The sequence below is a fragment of the Leptodactylus fuscus genome, chromosome 8 (assembly GCF_031893055.1).
Source record: "Leptodactylus fuscus isolate aLepFus1 chromosome 8, aLepFus1.hap2, whole genome shotgun sequence".
NCBI classification, from domain to species: domain Eukaryota; kingdom Metazoa; phylum Chordata; class Amphibia; order Anura; family Leptodactylidae; genus Leptodactylus; species Leptodactylus fuscus.
This window is the reverse complement of record NC_134272.1, coordinates 25,572,307-25,593,294: the sequence shown is the minus strand read 5'-3', so window position 1 is coordinate 25,593,294 and position 20,988 is coordinate 25,572,307. Positions and strand designations below refer to the sequence as shown.

The window sequence follows — 20,988 nt, the reverse complement described above, 5'->3', positions numbered from 1 at the left end:
ACATAATTCTGAACCCGAAAACAGAAAGCTGTATATATTACTTAATGTAGGCTTTGTACATTTGAAAGAGTCTCCAGTTGGGAATGGTTCATATTCTATGCCCATGCAGACATGTATTGTTTTTGAGGTCCTCTATCACATTACCCAGGTCCTTCATTACTTACATTTCACCATAACCATATACACGTCAATGGTGCACACTGGTGGCTGAGGAAGTCTTTCTCCTTTCTCCAGCAGATCAGGGATTTCTCGTGTTGGAATTCCATCATAGGGCTTCCCTCCAAATGTCATCAGTTCCCATATAGTGACACCTATAAGATATACGCGTTAATCCATTACCCAGATGTTTTATGACTGTAAGGATCACTTTAATTCTTTAACGTTACATCTAAGCTAAAAAATATAGAAATAAAGGGAAACTTGACATTCTCAAGGTTGTGCTGCTTCTTCAGTATCAATTCTGCTTCAATACATGAGTTGTCTGATAAGTGATGGACATATGGATACTGCTAAGATTACAGTATGGAAAAATGATCATCCAATATACAATATATAACTTGGGCCTTGACATTTCTGAGTATTAGCATAGCTTGGCACTTTGCATTTTTTGGGAAAGTGCCACATTTTTGTGGCAGTTTTCCATTCAGTTTCTTGAGAGAAAAGCAGAAGATGATTCAAAGTGAATGAGAGATATAGAAGAAGATATGACTCCTGGTCACTTTTCTGCTCCACTTATTGAATAGCACCATATAATTCTACTCCACCTATTGAATAGCACCATATATGTCTGCTCCACCTATTGAATAGCACCATATATTTCTGCTCCACCTATTGAATAGTACCATATATTTCTGCTCCATCTATTGAATAGCACCATATATGTCTGCTCCACCTATTGAATAGCACCATATATTTCTGCTCCACCTATTGAATAGCACCATATATTTCTGCTCCACCTATTGAATAGCACCATATATTTCTGCTCCACCTATTGAATAGCACCATATATGTCTGCTCCACCTATTGAATAGCACCATATAATTCTACTCCACCTATTGAATAGCACCATATATGTCTGCTCCACCTATTGAATAGCACCATATATGTCTGCTCCACCTATTGAATAGCACCATATATGTCTGCTCCACCTATTGAATAGCACCATATATTTCTGCTCCACCTATTGAATAGCACCATATATTTCTGCTCCACCTATTGAATAGCACCATATATTTCTGCTCCACCTATTGAATAGCACCATATATTTCTGCTCCACCTATTGAATAGCACCATATATTTCTGCTTCATTTATTGAATAGCACCATATATTTCTGCTCCACCTATTCAATAGCACCATATATTTCTGCTCCACCTATTGAATGGCACCATATATTTCTGCTCCACCTATTCAATAGCACCATATATTTCTGCTCCACCTATTGAATGGCACCATATATTTCTGCTCCACCTATTGAATAGAACCATATATTTCTGCTCCACCTATTGAATAGCACCATATATTTCTGCTCCACCTATTGAATGGCACCATATATTTCTGCTCCATCTATTGAATAGCACCATATATGTCTGCTCCACCTATTGAATAGCACCATATATGTCTGCTCCACCTATTGAATAGAACCATATATTTCTGCTCCATCTATTGAATAGCACCATATATTTCTGCTCCACCTATTGAATAGCACCATATATTTATGTACTATACTTTATAGAGAATACAATACTTGCCATAACTCCAGACGTCGCTTTGATGGGTGAACTTCCTATAATGAATACATTCCAGGGCCATCCACTTAACTGGCATCTGTGTATAGAAAGTAAAACTTATACTATATCTGAATAAAAATTCTGCTTCACGTGAATTAATCGTCATCAAGAAAAATTTTGTATAGTATGACTACAAATCAGGACAAAGAATATATGAGTTTATCTCCTAATAATGTAAATCCAAATAATAATCAACAAAACTCAACATTTAATAAATATATTAAAATGCAACCAAATAGGAAATGTCCTGGAAATCCCAAAGGATCCACCGTATACCACTCCAAGTCACAGGAAAATATAGGGGTACGGAGGCTCACCAAATAAAGAATAATAAAACCAAGGTCTTACAAACAGTGCAAATACATGAAATGGTGGTTCAAAGTAAGACCAGGGAAAAGTAACAATAGGGGGTGCCACTGTCCTTAGATGATCCCAATAGGACTAGACACTGACCCTAAAGCCTAACTCAGGGACAATGCCCTAACTAGGATATGATCCCGACTGAAATCTGACCCTACAATATTGAGGCCCTAAAACGCCCCTCCCTAAACGTGCAAACTAATGCCAAGGTTTAACCAATCTATCCCCTATCCCCTATAGTACGTCTATAAAGATATAAATAGAAAACACACAATGGCTTCTCATATGATAAGAAAAACAGGATTTTTTTAAAATTGTTTTTTATGTTTTTTTTAAATCTTATTTCTTTTATTATTTTAATCTTCTGATTGCAAGTCCCATACAACTATATTGCAGTCTATGGTACTTTTACTACATTACTGCTTCTGACTGACCATGGTTGTCAGACATTTATGAAATCGGAGTCGGAGTTGGGCTGTGGAAAAAATAGAGGAGTCATAGTCATTGATTTGGCCTACTGACATCACAGCCCTGGTGGAAACACTGCCTTTCCCCTTATACTTACGGTATATTTACTATATCAGTCCTATAACCGATTGATAAGCGGAAGAGCTTCAGCTACTCACTGACATCTAGAGAGAAACATTACAAACTCCTTACCTTGCCACCGTCAGCATTGTATTCCTTCTCATCTCCTTCTAGGAGACGGGCTAGTCCAAAGTCTGTGATCTTGACATGGTTCGGAGATTTCACCAATACATTCCTGGCAGCCAGGTCTCGGTGAACCAAGCGGCGCTCCTCTAGGTACATCATGCCCTGTCATACAAAAGAACACATAGAGTTTAGGTTCTTCCGTGGCTATATGGATGTGGCTGCTTCCGATTCCTGGAAAAATTGTGGGTTATATTGTCTTATATGTGTCTACAGAGTTATACTTGCAAACCAAGGGAAAAAGAAAAATCATTACTAATAAACATTTTTTATGCAAAGCATATCCGAGGTTTAATGTAGCAAGTATGCCGAAAACGCTAAGTCATTACACCGGGGCCATTTATATAAAATATTATGGTCATTTACAGAGTATTGTAGAATGCAAAGGCATAAATGCATCAGTGGTGATCGTATTTCATTATATCAGGGGGTTTAGAACCATTTATTTGCACACCATTTTGCAGGGTTAGAAGTAAAATAGCGAAGATTTACTAATCCTGTCGATTATTTACACCAGACAGTTACAATGTTCCAGATTTATCGGAAATTTGGGTCATATTTACACTATCTAGTTTACCGTATGCTTATTGGACCTGTTAGATTATTTTGTGCCAGAATGTTCTTCCAAGTGTGATGCCGTGATTGATTGGTGCACCCTTTCCAGATAAACCACACCCCCTTGACCATTTGTAATGGGGACCCCCAACTATCACGTCATTTGTAGCGCTCCATCAATTTCCAAGACTTACATGTCAGCCTGACCATGTATTATATGTATAGACTATAATAATAAAGAAATTGGTCCGCAGCAGCTCAGCACCAAGCGACAACATGGGAAATGGCAGATAAACATATAGTATAATGATAATTAGTTGTAATGGCAAACACATCTCTGCTGCATCTGTATACATTTCTATAGTCAGATAGAGTGTTCATATTTGAACAATATGTGATAAGATCTCTACACTCGCACATCGGCCACGCGCACGTATTGTCTTGGCTGTGTCCACACTACTTGGTAACATATCTAAGCTCTGTACTTGGCCGGAACTTAACCCTCATACATTATTTAGTTACAATGTATCTGTCATTTCCGATTACAATACCTTATAGGAACGAATACGAATCAGAACAATGTTTCGATATAGGTCTCTATGAAGTGGTTCTCTCTTGGTTCTCTCGCGACGCAGAAATATAATGAACCGTCATGTAAACTAACCTTAAGTGCCCCCTTTGTCCATTGCTATGCAGCCGTGTATACAGCTGCAGACTCGAGTAAGTAAATAATTGTCCCCTCCTTTCCAGTGAGTGTTCATTTAGCATAAACAGCCTCAATGCACAGAGTAAATTAATGGCACAGTCTCCCATGGCAATCTTCCAATTCTTCTCTTCTCCCTATTAATATTGTACACTGGGATGTTAAGACTGTTAGACAAGATCCATGCTCTGTGTCGGTATCCTGAGCACATTCATTTTGTTGTGAGCTGTTTGCTATTAATGAACCATCCAGGTGTCTTGACAGATAAGCCAACAATACCTCAATGCATGTCTCGTGTTTTCCCCAAAGCATTTCTCAGCTCGGCAGATCCCAGACTTGTGCTATCACAGAGTCTGAAATGTACACGCTATCTAGTTACAATAACATAACACTTTGCTTCTGACTTTCATCGCTCACTCATAACTCTTACATTTGTGTTATGCTGTACTTATCTGAATACACCCAGCAGGATTACTCCATTGTTTCCATATTAAGCAGGAGATTGATGTTTCTCCATATAGATGAGCACAATGTAATATTTATTTCCATATCTAATATTGGACTTATCCCAAATTTAGGTAATATTTAAAGGACACATCAACACAAAACAATTCCTAATATACTGACCCATCTATCAAAGTCAACGGAACCACACTTACCCCTGTCCCACAGGCCCGATGCCTTGGAGTAACACTGACTTATCCTTCAAGTCACACGTTCAAACCCTCAATGCTTCCTGCCGCCTCCAACTCAAGAACATCCACCGAATCCGCTCCTTCCTCACCCCCTAAAGCGACTAAGATGCTCGTCCAGGCCCTCATAATCTCCTTTCTAGATTACTTCAACACCCTTCTCCATGGACTCCCAGCTAACACCCTCGACCCCCTTCAGTCCACCTTAGACTGCGCTGCTCGCTTATTTCACCTCACCCCCCGATCTTCATTGGCTGCTCCCCTCTGCCAGTCCCTCCACTGGCAAACCATAGCCCAGTGAATTGAGTTCAAGCTACTAACATTAACATACAAAGCCATCGACAACCTGTCCCCTCCATATATCTCTGACCTAATCTCCTACTACCTGCCCACACGTAACCTCAGATCCTCCAATGACCTCCTACTCCGCTCTGCTCTCATCCACTCCTCACACAACCGCCTCCAAGATTTCTCCTGTGCATCCCCCATACTCTGGAACTTCTTACCAAGACGCATAAGACTGATCCCCACAATTACAGGATTCAAGAAGGCCCTGAAGACTCCCCTATTCAGGAAAGCCTACAACCTCCAATAACACTACCACCACACTGCCATCTGTACAGTCTCCCCCTCTCCTTCTGTCTCTACCCCCTTCCCTCATAGATTGTAAGCCTTCGCGGGCAGGGCCCTCTACCCCACTGTGCCAGTCGGTCACTGTTAGTATTATATCTGCCTGTATATTTTGTGTACTGTATGTAACCCCCCAAATGTAAAGCACCATGGAATTAATGGTGCTATATAAATAAAAAAAATAAAATAAAATAAAAAAAATAATAAATAATAAATTCAGTAGTATTTATCTACTCTATTTTCAGGTCATTGGCCACAACTGTGACGTTTTATTTAAAAGCTCACTACCTCTCCCTGTGAGCAGTTCAGTCAGCAAACAAAACATCACAGCAGAGTGTGGGCTCCTTGCCTCTTGAAGTCCCTCATACTGACCTCAGATGTGGAGTGGTTTATTACCTGGTCAGATATATACGGATTGAAGAAGAAATATAACACAACACAGACTCCAGGGAGGGGCAATGCGTGTGTGTGTCCTGTGACTTCAATCCAGAGGTTGGGAAGGGAGAAGGCATAGAGAGCAAGAAGATGAATGTTGAGAAATGTATATGCAGATGTGATGCAAGGAGCAGCAAGTAAAAGAAAGCCAAGCAATGAGTGCACAAGGGAACAGTGAGGATTATTTTTGGAAGTTGCATGCGTTTTGGCAGTAGTTTTGCTTAGTATCATAGTTATAGTATTCACTTGAATGGGAGCAAGCAGTGAAAAGGTCATGTGACTGATAAATGTAATATAACATGACTGTAAATGGTGCTCAGGGAGCAGTGCTGCCTCTCCAAAACTCTTATGGATCTTCAGTTGATGATCTATCCTAAGGATCATCAGTTAATAAGTCCCAGAACACCCCTGTAAAGGAAAGCTATCAACATAAAAAGGGAGTCTACTCTACTGACCACTAGGGTTGAGCGTTTGTGTTTGGGAACGATCGGATCCCGATCGGCAATTGAGCAAATTTCATGATAGGGAGGAAAATGATCGGAAATCAGGTATTGAAATCTCAAGATTGGCTCAATCCCATTGTATATATAATATACAATTAGGGTTGAGCGATCAGGATCGACAAAGATCGGATCCCGATCGGCAATTGAGCAAATTTCAAGATCGCGAAATTTCGGGATCGGCTGGAAAATTATCGGAAATCGGATTTTAAAATCGATCCTGAAATTTCAAGATCGGCTCAACCCTACCGGCCAATATTGGCCTCTTCTGGTGTAACTATCGGGGGTGACAGTGATCACAGTTGTAAGCCAGGGGGTTCCACCGGTCTTCTACCTCACAATTAGGGTGCATTCACACGGAGTAACATGCCGCGTGACCTGGCACGTATACGCCGTGTGAGATTTTGAGTGCCGTATGCAAGGGCAGTCATCAGCGTTAGTGGCCAAAGGAAAGGACTTGGCAAAATATGTGAATGAGGTCCCGGTTCCTTTCCTTAGGCCGTTGAGGCTGCTGATTGGTGCAGCGAGGACTTCTGCCAGTTATTTTTCACCTTCCCCCACCTTCTTGCACAAAACTGTATACAAGCCATTTAACATGGGTAAAAAAAATTAATATAATGTGCAACATTTTGCTGTGTCTGGGAATAGGAGTCCATTGGATAGTCCAAATGTGAATACAGAGATAACAATCCCCGAGTAGGACGGCCCACTGGACTCCTAAGCCCAGAATAGCAGGGATGTAAATGAATAAAATATGGAAGTTATGTGAAATCTCTTCCCACAACACTATATATCCATCTGCTCGGCTCTATAATGTGATCAAGTCAGACTGCTTATTCCATGTGACAAGTTTATTTTCCAATGTTTCCTTCTCTTATTCAAAAGATAGAAGAAATTCATGTTGGCAATGTATTACCAAACTAATATAGAAATGAAGGACTTTGCTGTGATACATTTTATAAGAGTTTGCAGACCATGGCCTGAGGGCATGACAAGTGCTCAACATGAACACCCGGCTATGACAAGTTTTTGAGATTAACATTTACTGCAAGATCAGCAGCAAACATAAGACAAGGAGTAGAAGTGTCTACCTAACCGATCTGTCATGGAGAGACAACTCTATGAGGGAATGCTGGCTCTATATATATACACGATATTCAGCCCACAATTGTTTCTTATCTTCTGTTTCTTATCTTTCTGTCCAGGAGACAGAAAAAGGTTCTGGTGTTCTAACAGTCTGAGGACACCTTGGGCTCTTACTGAACATTGACATGCATTATTCTGATCTGAGAAAGGGGATCAAAATAGGACTTGTTTAAGTTTTTCCCGTAGACTTACTGTCTATGACTTCAGTGTCTTCAGTTTGTTTGTGCGCGGTGCAACCTTATATTCACATCTGCAGCTTTGTCCCCTGTTTTCTAGTCCATTGCAGGTCCAGAAGAACAGAAAAACAGTCTACCTAATAACAGACATCACCAGATCCTGTGGAACCCTATTGACTATAATGGTGGGTGTCCTTTATTTTTTCACAGATATAGCCAGTAGGGTTGAGCCGATCTTGAGATTTCAGGATCGATTTTAAAATCCGATTTCCGATCATTTTCCAGCCGATCCTGATCCCGATCATGAAATTTGCTCAATCGCCGATCGGGATCCGATCTTTCCCGATCCCGATCGCTCAACCCTAATTGTATATTACATATACAGTGAGGTTGAGCCAATCTTGAGATTTCAAAATCCGATTTCCGATCATTTTCCAGCCGATCCCGATCGGGAAATTTGCTCGATCGCTGATTGGGATCCGATCTTTCCCGATCCCAATAGCCAGATGACAAAAGTTGGGTTTGCGGGACTTTTTCCTTCTGGGATTTCTAACAGCTGTCAAAAAATTTGACATGCTTCATCTTTGTCCGTCAAGACAGACAGAACACTGTAAATAGACCCATTTTGGGGCAACATGGCAGCTCAATGATTTGCAGTGCAGCTTTGCAGCACTGGATTCCATCTACAAGGAGTTTGTATGTTTTCCCCGTGTTTACGTGGATTTCCTCTCATACTAAAAAGACATACTGATAGGGAAAAAATGTATATGGTGAGTCCTATATGGGGTTCACAATCTATATTTAAGAAAAAACAATAGACCCATTGGCATACATTGGTTCTATGTGTGATAACTCTTTTATGGCCATGAGAATAAGTCCCATCAGCGGCCTTGGCAGGTCAACATTAGTTCCGAGAGACGCCATTGTCATGTGAATAAGTCCCAAAATGGCAAATTGCAGAGTTATAACATAGAATAATTTACAATTAATATTTTATAAGGAATGGAATCATTTACTAAAAACGGAGAGGTGAGGGCCCTCTATACAAATGATAAAAATGATGGTTTGAAGTCACTAGAATGTCAAATTGAAAAACTGATAACACCAACGACAAGTTTTTTAATCTATAGCCACCATTTCTTTGCCCATTTGCTATCCATTCCTTCAAATATCTATATACTGTAACTTATTAAAGAAGAAGTAAGAATCTGAAGCGGCGTTGGCTCCCGGCGGTCTCAGTGCACTTAATATCAAATACTGACGTCTGCCTAGTTCCCAGTCGTGCACCTGAAGCGATGGCGGAAAGGTAACTGCCTGTCATATCTCCGCCATTAATTATTACTACTTTGGCTCCCCTGAATATACATTTTCAGAAACATTACCTCACACGAGTTCTGCAGTCAATAAAAATGTACCCTGCGGCCTCTTTGTGAAGTGCGGCTATTAAATATTACTTTAAATGTCAAAAGGAGGAGGTGAATATATTCGAAAGCAATTAATCCAACAATGTTTTTTACTCCAGGATCCAGGAATTAGAACAAGTACAAAGAGTATCATAACTGTAATTACAAGAAGGTTTATTGAAGTCTGTAAGGCGATACACCCCAATTCCCAGATAATTGCTAGTAAGTGTCACCGCTCTCGAGCCTCTGCCCAACATTACACTCTACATGAAGCCGCTAATGGAATTACGGGATTCACAATTAGCTACGAAACCATCATTTACACAGCGCTATGGGCATCCCCATGGAAAAGGTCACCCCAAAAATGAAAAATGTTTTGTGACACACAACAGCAATTAGCACTTTGTTACCGCTAGGAAGGTGAGAGGTTAATAAGTGGTTACCAGTTATAATGTATATGAATCAGTGACTGGCACGGCTTGTATGCATGTCAGTGATGTGAGCTAGAAATTACAGAGCGCCCACTTATACGTAAATAATGCGCGGTATTTTTAACATACATAGTCTCCCAATCCCGTACAAAACAATTATCGGTGATACGTCACTGTAAGACGCCATGTTTAACTACTTGGGTCACCCCATAACCCAGCAAGCCGAGATACAAATCCAGAGCTACTAAAAATAAAAATGTATATACATATATTTACCAAATTAATACTGAAGCGGAATAGAATAAGGAAAGGAAATTCGAATGGATTCACATTTGGCAGATTTTGTTGCAGAAATTTTTGCATTTGTTCTTGTCATCTGAATTGAACTTGCAAAAATCCAGTTGTTTGGTGGTAAAATAACCGCATATAAATCACTGGGGTTGATGTCTGCAACAAATCCGCAACATGGGAATCCATCCTTAAATGGGGATTTCTGAGCAGAGGACCCTATCTCTATGATGTCTATAGGTTCTCATAGACCTGTAGCATCTGAATGCCAAAATCTACTGAGCAAGGGACCCCTTACTAGCTCATCTATCAGTCTGGACCAGGGGTTCTTAACCAGGGTTCAATCGAACCCTAGGCCCTATGCACGGTTCATTTTGTGTACCAGTAAAAGAACATATACCTTGAATTTGGAAAAAAAATCATATTTGATTTATCACTAAAGAAGGGTTCGGTGAATATGCATATGATACTGGTGGGTTCGGTACCCCAAACAGGGTTAAGAACCGCTGGTCTAGACGCTACAGCGATGCCACGGGTCTGTGCCAGTCACTACATTGGCTGCCTATAAATTACAGAATACAATATAAAGTTATTACTCTCATCCACAAGGCTCTCCATAATGCCGCACCTCCCTACATTTCCTCCCTCATCTCTGTCTACCGCCCAACCCGTCCACTCCGCTCACTCAATGATCTAATCCTCTATTATCTAATCCTCTATTATCTAATCCTCTATTATCAGAACCTTCCACGCTCGTATACAAGACTTCTCCTGAGTTGCACCACTTCTCTGGAATGCTCTACCCCGGACAATCAGATTAACTCCCAATTTCTACAGCTTCAAGCACAAACTAAAGACACATCTTTTCAGACAGGCCTATCACAATTCCTAATGTAAACCCGTCCATTCCATTATTAGAATCCCTATAACAAACCCTCCTTTATTCCCACTCCCACATTACCCCACAGGATGTGATCCCGTTTCAGGATAACTTTATATGTCCAGGCACAAGCTGCACATTAAAGGACATGACTGGTGACGGCTCATACAACTTTATATTTGTGTAATGACAGTAATCTCTATTACAAAATTGTCTCACCACTGTATAAGCAATGCCGCCCCTGCTACCTCTTGTGTCACTCCCTCTACCTCATAGATTGTAAGCTCTTGCGAGCAGGGCCCTCAGTCCCAGTGTGTGAATCGACTTTCTTTGTAATGTATCTTTCTGTCTGTACTTGAACCCCACAAATTGTACAGCGCTGCGAAATATGTTGGCGCTATAGAAATAAAATGTATTATTATTATATATCTCTATGATGTCTCTATGTTCTCATAGACCTGTACAATCTGAATGCCAAAATTACAGCCCCACTACAGTTAGAGAATACACAGGGAAATTACCCAAATTAACAATTTTTTTTTACCAGTGGTACCAGTTGTGAGATCTATCTATCTATCTATCTATCTATCTATCTATCTATCTATCTATCTATCTATCTATCTATCTATCTCCTATCTATCCATCTATCTATCTCCTATCTATCTATCTATTTCCTATCTATCTATCTATCTATCTATCTATCTATCTATCTATCTATCTATCTATCTATCTCCTATCTATCTCCTATCTATCCATCTATCTATCTCCTATCTATCTATTTCCTATCTATCTATCTATCTATCTATCTATCTCCTATCTATCCATCTATCTATCTCCTATCTATCCATCTATCTATCTCTCTATCTATCTATCATACCACTCTATAACTATTTGCACTATCCTATGAATCTACATTCACTTACTGATAAATTTCAAGGTCAGCGGTTGATGTTTCTTCATTCTAAACCAGCAAGTCACGTGTGGCCAATAGCAGAATGCTGTCATAACCGCACAAGAAATTGTATGTGACTGATGTCATACACAATATGGCTGCACTTTGTGAGAGCAGGCATCATTCCTCAGACTGTCCTTATTCTGTGGTGAACACTCCTGTTATTCTGAGCAGACAGTCTCCCAGGAGACTTATTGAAGCATATGCTCTCAGTAGAACATGCCACTCATCGATTTAGCTATTAGAAAATGAATAGCTTGACGTGTAAATGAATCAATGTACTGGAACCGCTGCCCATCCTAGCACTGGTCTGTGCGGCACCTATGTCAGGTGGGTTAGTGCACTCACTAATAAAATTTAGTATTATATTCATAAAAGGGTGTTCTGGGGCCATGTTAATAGTATATGCTTAGCAAAGGTCACCACTATCAGACACACATACATGAAATGCTTACAGGTGCCCGTTCAGACAATGGGTCACTGCTGTAGCTGGTGACTGGCTGAGCAGGCTTCTTCAGGCATTTCCATTATGTCAAGAGTGATAGAAGTTAATGCCAGACAATCCTGGGAACCTTCACGGCTCCCATCTGTCATGGCAACAGATCACCATCCCCAAATCTCATTCCGGAGAATAGTGATTCTCCCCAAAATGGCAGCCCCCAATGGTCCCCTGGGGGCCTTAATGCCAATGATGAGTGCTATGCATACACCCTCTGGCGGCTGCTCAGATTCTGTTTGGCTTACATATTTAAGTTTTGGAGGCTTAGACATCACAAGGCCTCGGAAGAGGTGCTGTGCTATTTCACAAAATAATCATTGGATACTTTAACCCATTTCCAACATCTGTCATAATAGTATATCGGATGTAGGAAAGGGGTTAAAGTATACACCGATTATTTTTTGATGCTAAATACTACAGGAGCTCTTCAGAGGTCTTGTGGAGTCCATGCCACGATGGGTAAGAACTGTTTTGGTGGCATAAGGGGATCTGCAACATAAGAATGGCTAGTGTTCATAGTTTATTTTTGTTAATCAGCAAAATGCTAAGTAAAAGAACAAAAGAGAAATCTAAATCAGATCAATATTTGGTTTGCCCTTTGTCCTTTGCCTTTCGTTAGTTCTTCCAGATATACTTGCAGGATGTTTATGAAGGCAGGCAGGTTGTTCCAAGAGAATATATATATATATATATATATATAGTGGGGAAGGTAGCTCGGTAGAAGCAGTGGTGCGGACCCAAACAGTCAAGACAGGGACACAAAATGTGCAGTACACAAGTTTATTTAGAAATAAACTGGAAAATAAATACACCTTCAGGCACTAAATGAGCAAAACAAATTACAGCCTTAACTTCAGGCAAAAATTCCTGCTCGTCCGAGCAATTAAGTAAACAGATGTAATAACCTAACTATACATGTGGCTTACTATTACCCACACGAAAAAACAAGCACAAATTGGTCTTACCAGACTAAGGGTTACAGGACAGACCCAGCAGTCTCCTCACTTCTTGGATCTGCCCTGAAGTGCAGGCTCTTCGGCCTTTTATGGGCCAGTAATGAGCCTCAGGACCCATACCTTGGGGCTGAAACCTATTCCAGACCCGCCCTGGACCACACATAAGTCAGGAATCTGATATAGCGGGACTCCAGCACTTTGTCTTTCACCTTCTCACTATATATATATATATATATATATATATATATATATATATATATATATATATATATATATATATATATATATATCTTTGCCACAATAACAAGATTTTTGTACTCTTGGCACACGACTCCATTTATTCACACTTAATTTCACGCTAGCTTAATAACTTTGCCCACCAAACAGCATGAGCATTTTAGAAGGTCAGTTTGGTAAAGATCCATGAGAACAATGACATAGATAAAATCCACATTAAGTTGAAACTTCACTTTAAAGAGGATCCTACTGCTATGACTTTGCAACTAAATCAGTTTGGGAGAAACTGTGCATATCCATCCAGAACTATACTAGTATTTCTAAAACATAAAAGCCAAGGGAAAGCTGCATGCATGTTGTGTTCCACCTCAAAGCTTTCCCGGGGTCCTGTCTGGAATAAAGGAGCCACATTAACTCAGAAGAGGAAGGGATGTGACAGGTGAAGGCTTGTACAGAGGTATCATTGACCACGAATGGAGGAAATCAATCCGATAAACCCTGCGGGTTCCTCAAGACTTTTATCCAAAGAAGGCATAATTAGAGACCAATTAGAAGTGGGTCACAATACTTTAATTCAGTCTAGTATTAATTGAGCCTAAAAGTGTATAGAGATCAAAGCATATGTTATGTAAAAGATTTTTTATACCAATGAATACCAAATAAGTTTACACTAGAAACCGCTAACTCTCCAGTGTTTGAAGTTTATGGATAAAAATAGTTATTTTTTTCGTTGCCGGCACATATTCTCAGCGTGAAACTTAAAATCTGCATCGCCTTGACTAATAACGGCCAGAAAGTCGATGTATTTGGTATTTTATAGTTTCTCAACGTGTTACAGAAAACACAAGTCGGGATGAAGGTGTTTATGTGTCTTGGCTCTTTGTTAGGTTTTATTAGAGAAAGTTGCAATGGCCTCTGAAAATGTCTTTCTCGATTCAGTTTATGTTTGTGTCCGTGTCAGTTTATGGATTACTCAATAGTCATCCAAGAGTTTTATCTCGCAATGGACTTTTGTGTAGGGTTCGGTTGATGGATAAATGTCTTTGTTTTGCAGTTTGTCCATAAAATGAGTCTTGATTCTGATCCGGTCTTAAATACTGACGTGTGTTTTGGAGCGTCTTATTGCTGAGGTGTAAGTAAAGGTTCATGGGCTTCGGTGCAAGAAATAAATCAAGTCTTGAATTCGCCCGAATATACTGATTGGTTTATGGGTAGGTATTGGTGCCCTTTTGAGATTGTTTTGTCATGGAATTTCATGATATAGTTATTTTAATTGAAAATGCCCTCGATAATACATAACTTCAACCAAGGTCTTACTTCGGGGATTGGAAACTCTGTAACAGAATACTGAGATATACCCTACACCGCCACCAGTGCTGCTTTAGGTTCACAACATTAAGGCCCAATTTCAAGAGCTAGTAACCTTGGACTGAGGACCTTTTCTATCTGCTCAAGACAAATAGAGCAGTATAGAATGAGAGATCTGTGCTTCTTTACAGTGTAGAAGGGAATGTGACAACTGTCCTCTCCATGGGACCTATAGTAGCTGCGGGGACTGTTTCTATAGTATATACCAGTATATTTACATAGTTATATAGTATATGAGGTTGGATGAAGACATCAGTCCATCAAGTCCAACCTATAACTCTACAATCCCCTATAGTGTTGATCCAAAGGAAGGAAAATAACCCATGAGGCTCATGCCAATTGCCCCATTTCAGGGGAAAAAATTCCTTCCCGACTCCAATATAGCAGTCAATATAAAAACCCTGGATCAACGTGTCATTAAAATCTAGAATCCATAACCCGTAGTATTGTTCTCTTCGAGAAAGGCATCCAGGCCCTCTTTGACCTTGTTGAATCCACCATCACCACTTCCTAGGTATGATCTCAGCTTCGTCTTCTTGACTTTGCTTCAAAGAATTGTTTACTTAAAGTGAGACCCTAAAATTTGTTAGTAGTCATTTGAGCAATCCTAATCCATAATTATTATCAATGCCCCCCTGCTGTTGAACATACTGTCTGAAAATTGGACTACATTTCTGATGTGATAGGTTGACTTGAAAGATCTGCCACCAAATACAAAATGCCAAATGATGTCCAACATTCATTTGGCACTCTAATCCTAACCAATTTGGCATTTTGGTCCCCTTGTTCAAAAGATATGGTCTGGAAGGTTAGATGTGCATTATCTGTTATATAGCAAGTGGGCAGCAACATTTTATTTTCTAAGAGAAAAACAAAAAGTTCTCGCCCTAAAATGCTTTACAAAGGGGCAGGACCCCTTCAATGTATCATGTGTTTTCACGTTTGCCTTTGTCTCCTTGGGAGCGTCTCTGCCAGTACTCTCTTATCGACTCCTGTCATACTTTTTATCTTGAAGTATTTGATATGAAGAATATTTGAAATAAGATTTGCTTTGTGATATTTGAGAAAATATTCAGTGTATTAAAGTGTATTCAGTAGAATTCTACAGCTGTACTTCGATGAAAAACCTATTCTATATATTTTTTTTATTTTCTATTAGTATGTCTTTTGTAGTATGGGAGGAAATCCACGCAAACACGGGAAGAATATACAAACTCCTTACAGATGTTGTTCCCGGTGCGATTCGAACCCAGGACTCCAGTGCTGCAAGGCTAACCACTGAGCCACTGTGTTACCCCAAACCTCTTCGATATTCTTGCCCCTTGTCAATATATACTGCAGAGCACTGGTTGACTTTGATGTAACTCTAGGGGGTACCATTACTCCTTCAGGAGACTTACAATGCTTCTTGGGAAAAGGTATGCAAATGACCTCTTAGGGTTCCCTTAGAGGTTCCCTACGTGTGTGCCCCAGTAAGGTTATAGCTAGAGATGAGCGAGTAGTATTCGATCGAGTAGGTATTTGATTGAATACTACGGTATTTCAAATACTCATACTCGATCGAGAACCACTCGCTATTTGAATGTAAAAGTTACAGTCGGCCAATCAACACTGGTTCTTCTGGTTCTTCTCCTACCTTTAAAAGTCTTCTCCGTGCAGCTTCCCCACGGCGTCTTCCGGCTCTGAATTCCCTCTGCCAGGCATCGGGCCTGGGCAGGGCCGACTGCGCATGTCCGCTTGTAGTGTGGGCATGCACAGTCGGCTCTGCCCAGGCCCGATGCCTGGCAGAATGAATTCAGAGCCGGAAGATGCCGCGGGGATTCTGCACGGAGAAGACTGCTCGGAGGATCCAGCCCAACCCCCACTCGTGGACTTGGTAAGTATAATTTGATCGAACGTTGCCTACCCCTGAAATGAGCATTTACCCCCATAGACTATAATAGGGTTCGATATTCGATTCGAGTAGTCGAATATTGAGGGGCTACTCGAAAGGAATATCGAACCTCGAACATTTTACTGTTCGCTCATCTCTAGTTATAGCCACTCTATAGCATATAACATTCTACACTTTGTATAGATTAGATTTTTATTTTTGACTGTGTGTTAAAAATTAGATTTTTTCCATAGCAATAGCATCATTTTCGTAATCTCTGATACAGTTATGTCACCAACTGTATAGCACACGCATTCTTCCAGTTGTACTGTATCTAGGTTTCTTAAAGTGGGAATATCTCCTTTCTAATGCGGATGTATTACTCTACAATCCTCGGTGGTTCTATTGTGTCCAGTTTCTAATACTCCCCATTTAATCCGCCGCCGATCTCTCGTACGTCACGTGCGCTTGTTATTAAATTATATAAAGATGCCCAACGTAAGGTCTGATGGCTTTAAGCTTGTAATAAACTGAAATGTATAAATCATGGGATTTCTTTCAGCTAAAACATTCAGCACAGTTGTCTTAAAAGCTCTCCTGGATATTCGCTGGTAATGGCCTATCCTGGCCTATTATGTGATGTAATGTGACTATTAATGAGGAAAACGAGCGTCCGTGATTTACTATGAAATCTTTATTTAATTTCTTTCGGTTTATGGGCTCTTTGTGCAAGTATCTAAATCAATCTCACATAAGTCAGTGAAAAGCCCCATGGGGACTGCTAGAAGCCTCTATCACAAGGATAGATGGGCTATAAAATACTTATTGGTCTGGGACGTAGTTGGGGGTTAGTTCCGATGGCTTGTGTATGCCGTTGTACTTTATTGTTTTCTGACGCTATAGTAAAATATTTCGCAAATTCTATGAATAATACCCAGCCAATAAACATTTAACAGGCGGAAGACAAACTATTTACCAAGTCTGAACAGCAGGAATGGAATAGAAATTTATTAATGGAAAGCAACAAATCTTTGTTTCATGCCATTATACACCTGCAAGCCATTGTTTGGCAAATTGCTTTTTTGGGGGGATTTTTAATAATAAAAATAAGTGTGCCAAAAAATTAAAGCATATTTGATCCTATAAGAAAACTTATAAATGGATATGCAATTGATATACAAAATCTCAATTTCAGATGTATGGTTGGTAGTCTTATATAGGTTTGCTCATATGGTATGTAAGGGATTTTTGTTATACACTACAGTGATTCTGTGGGAGCAAGCGGGGTGGCACCTAACATCTGGTCATGTAGTTTCCAAGTCCACAGCATAGTAGTGGCCGAAAGGTGGAACTCGGGAGGTGGACTCAGGGGAAAACTTGGGAGGCAGGACGCTGGAGCGGGACTTGGGAACCGGTGAGCGGATTTTGCCCTGCCATGGTGGGCGGTAGCAGTCAAATGGTCAGGACAGTTGGAAGCTACGGTATGCCTTTTCTCGGTCTCTGTAACGTCAATGACCTCACGTGACATAACCTAGCACTGGAGGCGCCGACTATAACTGGGGCTTATTCTTGCAATAGAGCTTCTATTTTAAGCCTACTCCAAAAACTCTGAAAAATCAAGCTAGGACTTATTTTCAGGGTAGGGCTTATTTTTGGAAAAACAGTGTACTTTATACTATAAATTGCCCACTCTAGGGTAATTTTTTTTTAAACGTAGGGAAATCAGGGCAAGTAGGTTAAAAAGTGTACTTGACATAGTGCCCATTTAGTCCTGAGATACCTGGCCCTGGCAAAAAATTACTGGAACACCTGAGCTTGTAGTTATTGGAATGGCAAATCCCCGTGGGAGTGTTTATGAGTTTACATTGGCCTGCCACATATTGGTGGTATTTGTATAGTCAATATGAAATTTTATGAATGTAATTTCATGTAAGAACTTCTTGGTACTCTTGCTTTGTGTATAAGCTAGATCCTTCTGTTTTTGATTAGGATCCTGCACCTATACCAAAAATCCACTTGATAAAGGGGTAGAGTTCCCCAAAACGCAATGTAGTGATGTTTTGTTGCCATGTCATGATAATAAAGAAACATTTGCTGTTAAACAGGAGTAAGTGTGGTTCCTTACCCTGACTTGGTGAGCTACGATCTGTCTTAAGAGGGGTATCTCCATCTTTGGTCCTTGCATCTGTGACTTGGTAATATTAGTTATGTAGGCATCTCTCAGGGTCTCAGCAAGCCTTGATATGTACTGCATGCATGAAACTTAGAGAGTTGAGTACATACAGTATATATACACACTATCCAGTCATATTAATGTGACCGCCACCTACTTTTGACATCAACGTTAAATAACCAATTGCAGAAGGCACGTGTCATCAGCCATCTGGGTGCACTCATCATTGTGGAATGCACGATGGACCAACACAAGTATGCATCTATCCTTGGGGACCATGTTCACCCCTACATGCGAAATGTTTTTCCTCAGTAGTGGCATCTACCAGCGGACAATGTGACATCTCATAAAGCTCGCAGTGTACGTGCGTGGTTCGAGGAGCACCAGGATGAGTTTACCATACTCCCTTGGCCAGCAAATTCCCCCGGACTTGAACCCAATCGTGAATCTGTGGGACCACCTCGATCGGGTTGTTGTCGCGCCATGGATGCTCAACCGCGTAACCTAGTGCAGCTGGACATGGCACTAGAGTTGGCATGGCTCAACATCCCAGTGACATCATCCCAACATCCCCTCTGTTCCTGCACGTCTCACAGCGGCCCGCTCTGCCAAAGGCGGTTATTCTGGATCTTGACATGTTGTCACAATAATGTGACTGGACTGTGTGTGTGTGTGTGTGTATATATATATAATATTTTCATGCAGCATTGGCTGAAGTTAAGAAAACAGCACAAATGATACCAAATGATTTTAGTGGATTAGATGGGACCAAGTCACTATAATAGTGCCTATACTTTACAGAGAGTCAATACCAAGAGTGCCAAACAATGTATAATTTAGATATTATGTAGATCATATCCATATGTAGAGGATATAATATTCCTTGATCAGGATGCTCTGAAGGAAAATAAAATCTCCTCTCTAAAATGAAAAATGATTGTATCTATCTTTGGAAATCTGCTACAATGAATGTACTGCGCGTATAATAACAAGTCTACGAGTCCATCTCATATTACAACTTTCACCTACTGTATGCAGACCAAAGGGAAAATGTCAGCCTTAATGGATCCATCAAGTGTCTGTTTTTATTGAACTGGATAGTTTCCTAAAGTTCTAGTGTAAATAGAAAAAGTCAAAGAACTGGGTTCCCCGTAGTATTATACTGTGTAAATAAAATAATCCACATACAATACCTGTAATAAAGATTTTTATATTATATTAATCTATATTTGGGTATATTACCCATCTATCCTCCATGATGCCCAGTTGGCCTCCAGCTGGCGCCGTAGAGGATACAGTTTCGAAGCAGCTGGAAGGTTGAAACAAAAGTCAATAAGTCTGTCTGAATTATTATGCAAATGTCTCATCTGCATTATCAGTATCCTCTTACCGTCTCCTCTTCTTTTGCCATAACCTCCTCCCAATGCCTTGTAATTACAAAGGACATGTCTGCATTGTCAAGCTCCTGCACTCTTTCAAAGAAGTGTATTTAAAATGGATTACTTCTGCTCCTTAGGCAGGCGATCAATACGTATGTGGTTCTGAATAAGTAGTGAGACGTCAGTGGACTGAGGCAGCTCTCCTCTGTGTCTCTCGAAAAATTAATTAAAAATCAATGAGGTGTGTTGCCTATTAATAGCGAATCCATGGGATTAAGAGACACAAGAAGGGATTGCTTTACACTGCTACAACTTAGGTGGATTACTCTGGGATAAGACGAATGGATATGCAAGAATATGCAGAGTAGGAAAGAGTAATCAATTCTAATGCATTACAAATGCGGCAGATTGGGAGGATCATATGTAATAATATCTAATTATTATGTAGATTTAGCAAAGGAAATCACGCACAAAATATTCACATATATACAGTAATTACATATTAGATGACAATTCCACCCACATAGGGTACAGCCGGTTTATCCATTTTACATGATCACGGAGTAGTCCGTCTAATTTGTAGAAGATATTTATCATCAGTAGGTAAAGGCCATTTATACAGAATGTGACATATTACGTCGTAGGATTCATGATAATATTAATATTCACTGTTACATACAATTACACTTCAGATCTGACCTATATTGCATGTGGCTGACTAATGTGACCTAAAATACTGTCTTGGGGTATTGAAATCTGTCTACTATAGTTACGGTTTATTCAGGGGTGAACCTAGCTTTTTTTCCGCCCGGGCAGAGGGGGTGGAGTGGAGGGGGCGGGGCGGAGTGGAGGG

At 40.2% G+C, this 20,988-nt stretch overlaps 1 protein-coding gene across 1 annotated transcript in view; it reads right to left on the bottom strand.

Moving 5' to 3' along the window:
* ERBB4 (erb-b2 receptor tyrosine kinase 4) overlaps window positions 1–20,988 on the bottom strand; it is a 703,330-nt gene that overhangs the window by 45,033 nt on the left and 637,309 nt on the right. Inside the window, exons 21-23 of the mRNA XM_075284941.1 lie at window positions 2,809–2,964; window positions 1,750–1,825; window positions 165–311 (exon numbers count right to left, since the gene is read on the bottom strand). Coding sequence (XP_075141042.1) covers window positions 165–311; window positions 1,750–1,825; window positions 2,809–2,964 — 379 coding nt within the window. The remainder of the gene's footprint in view (window positions 1–164; window positions 312–1,749; window positions 1,826–2,808; window positions 2,965–20,988) is intronic.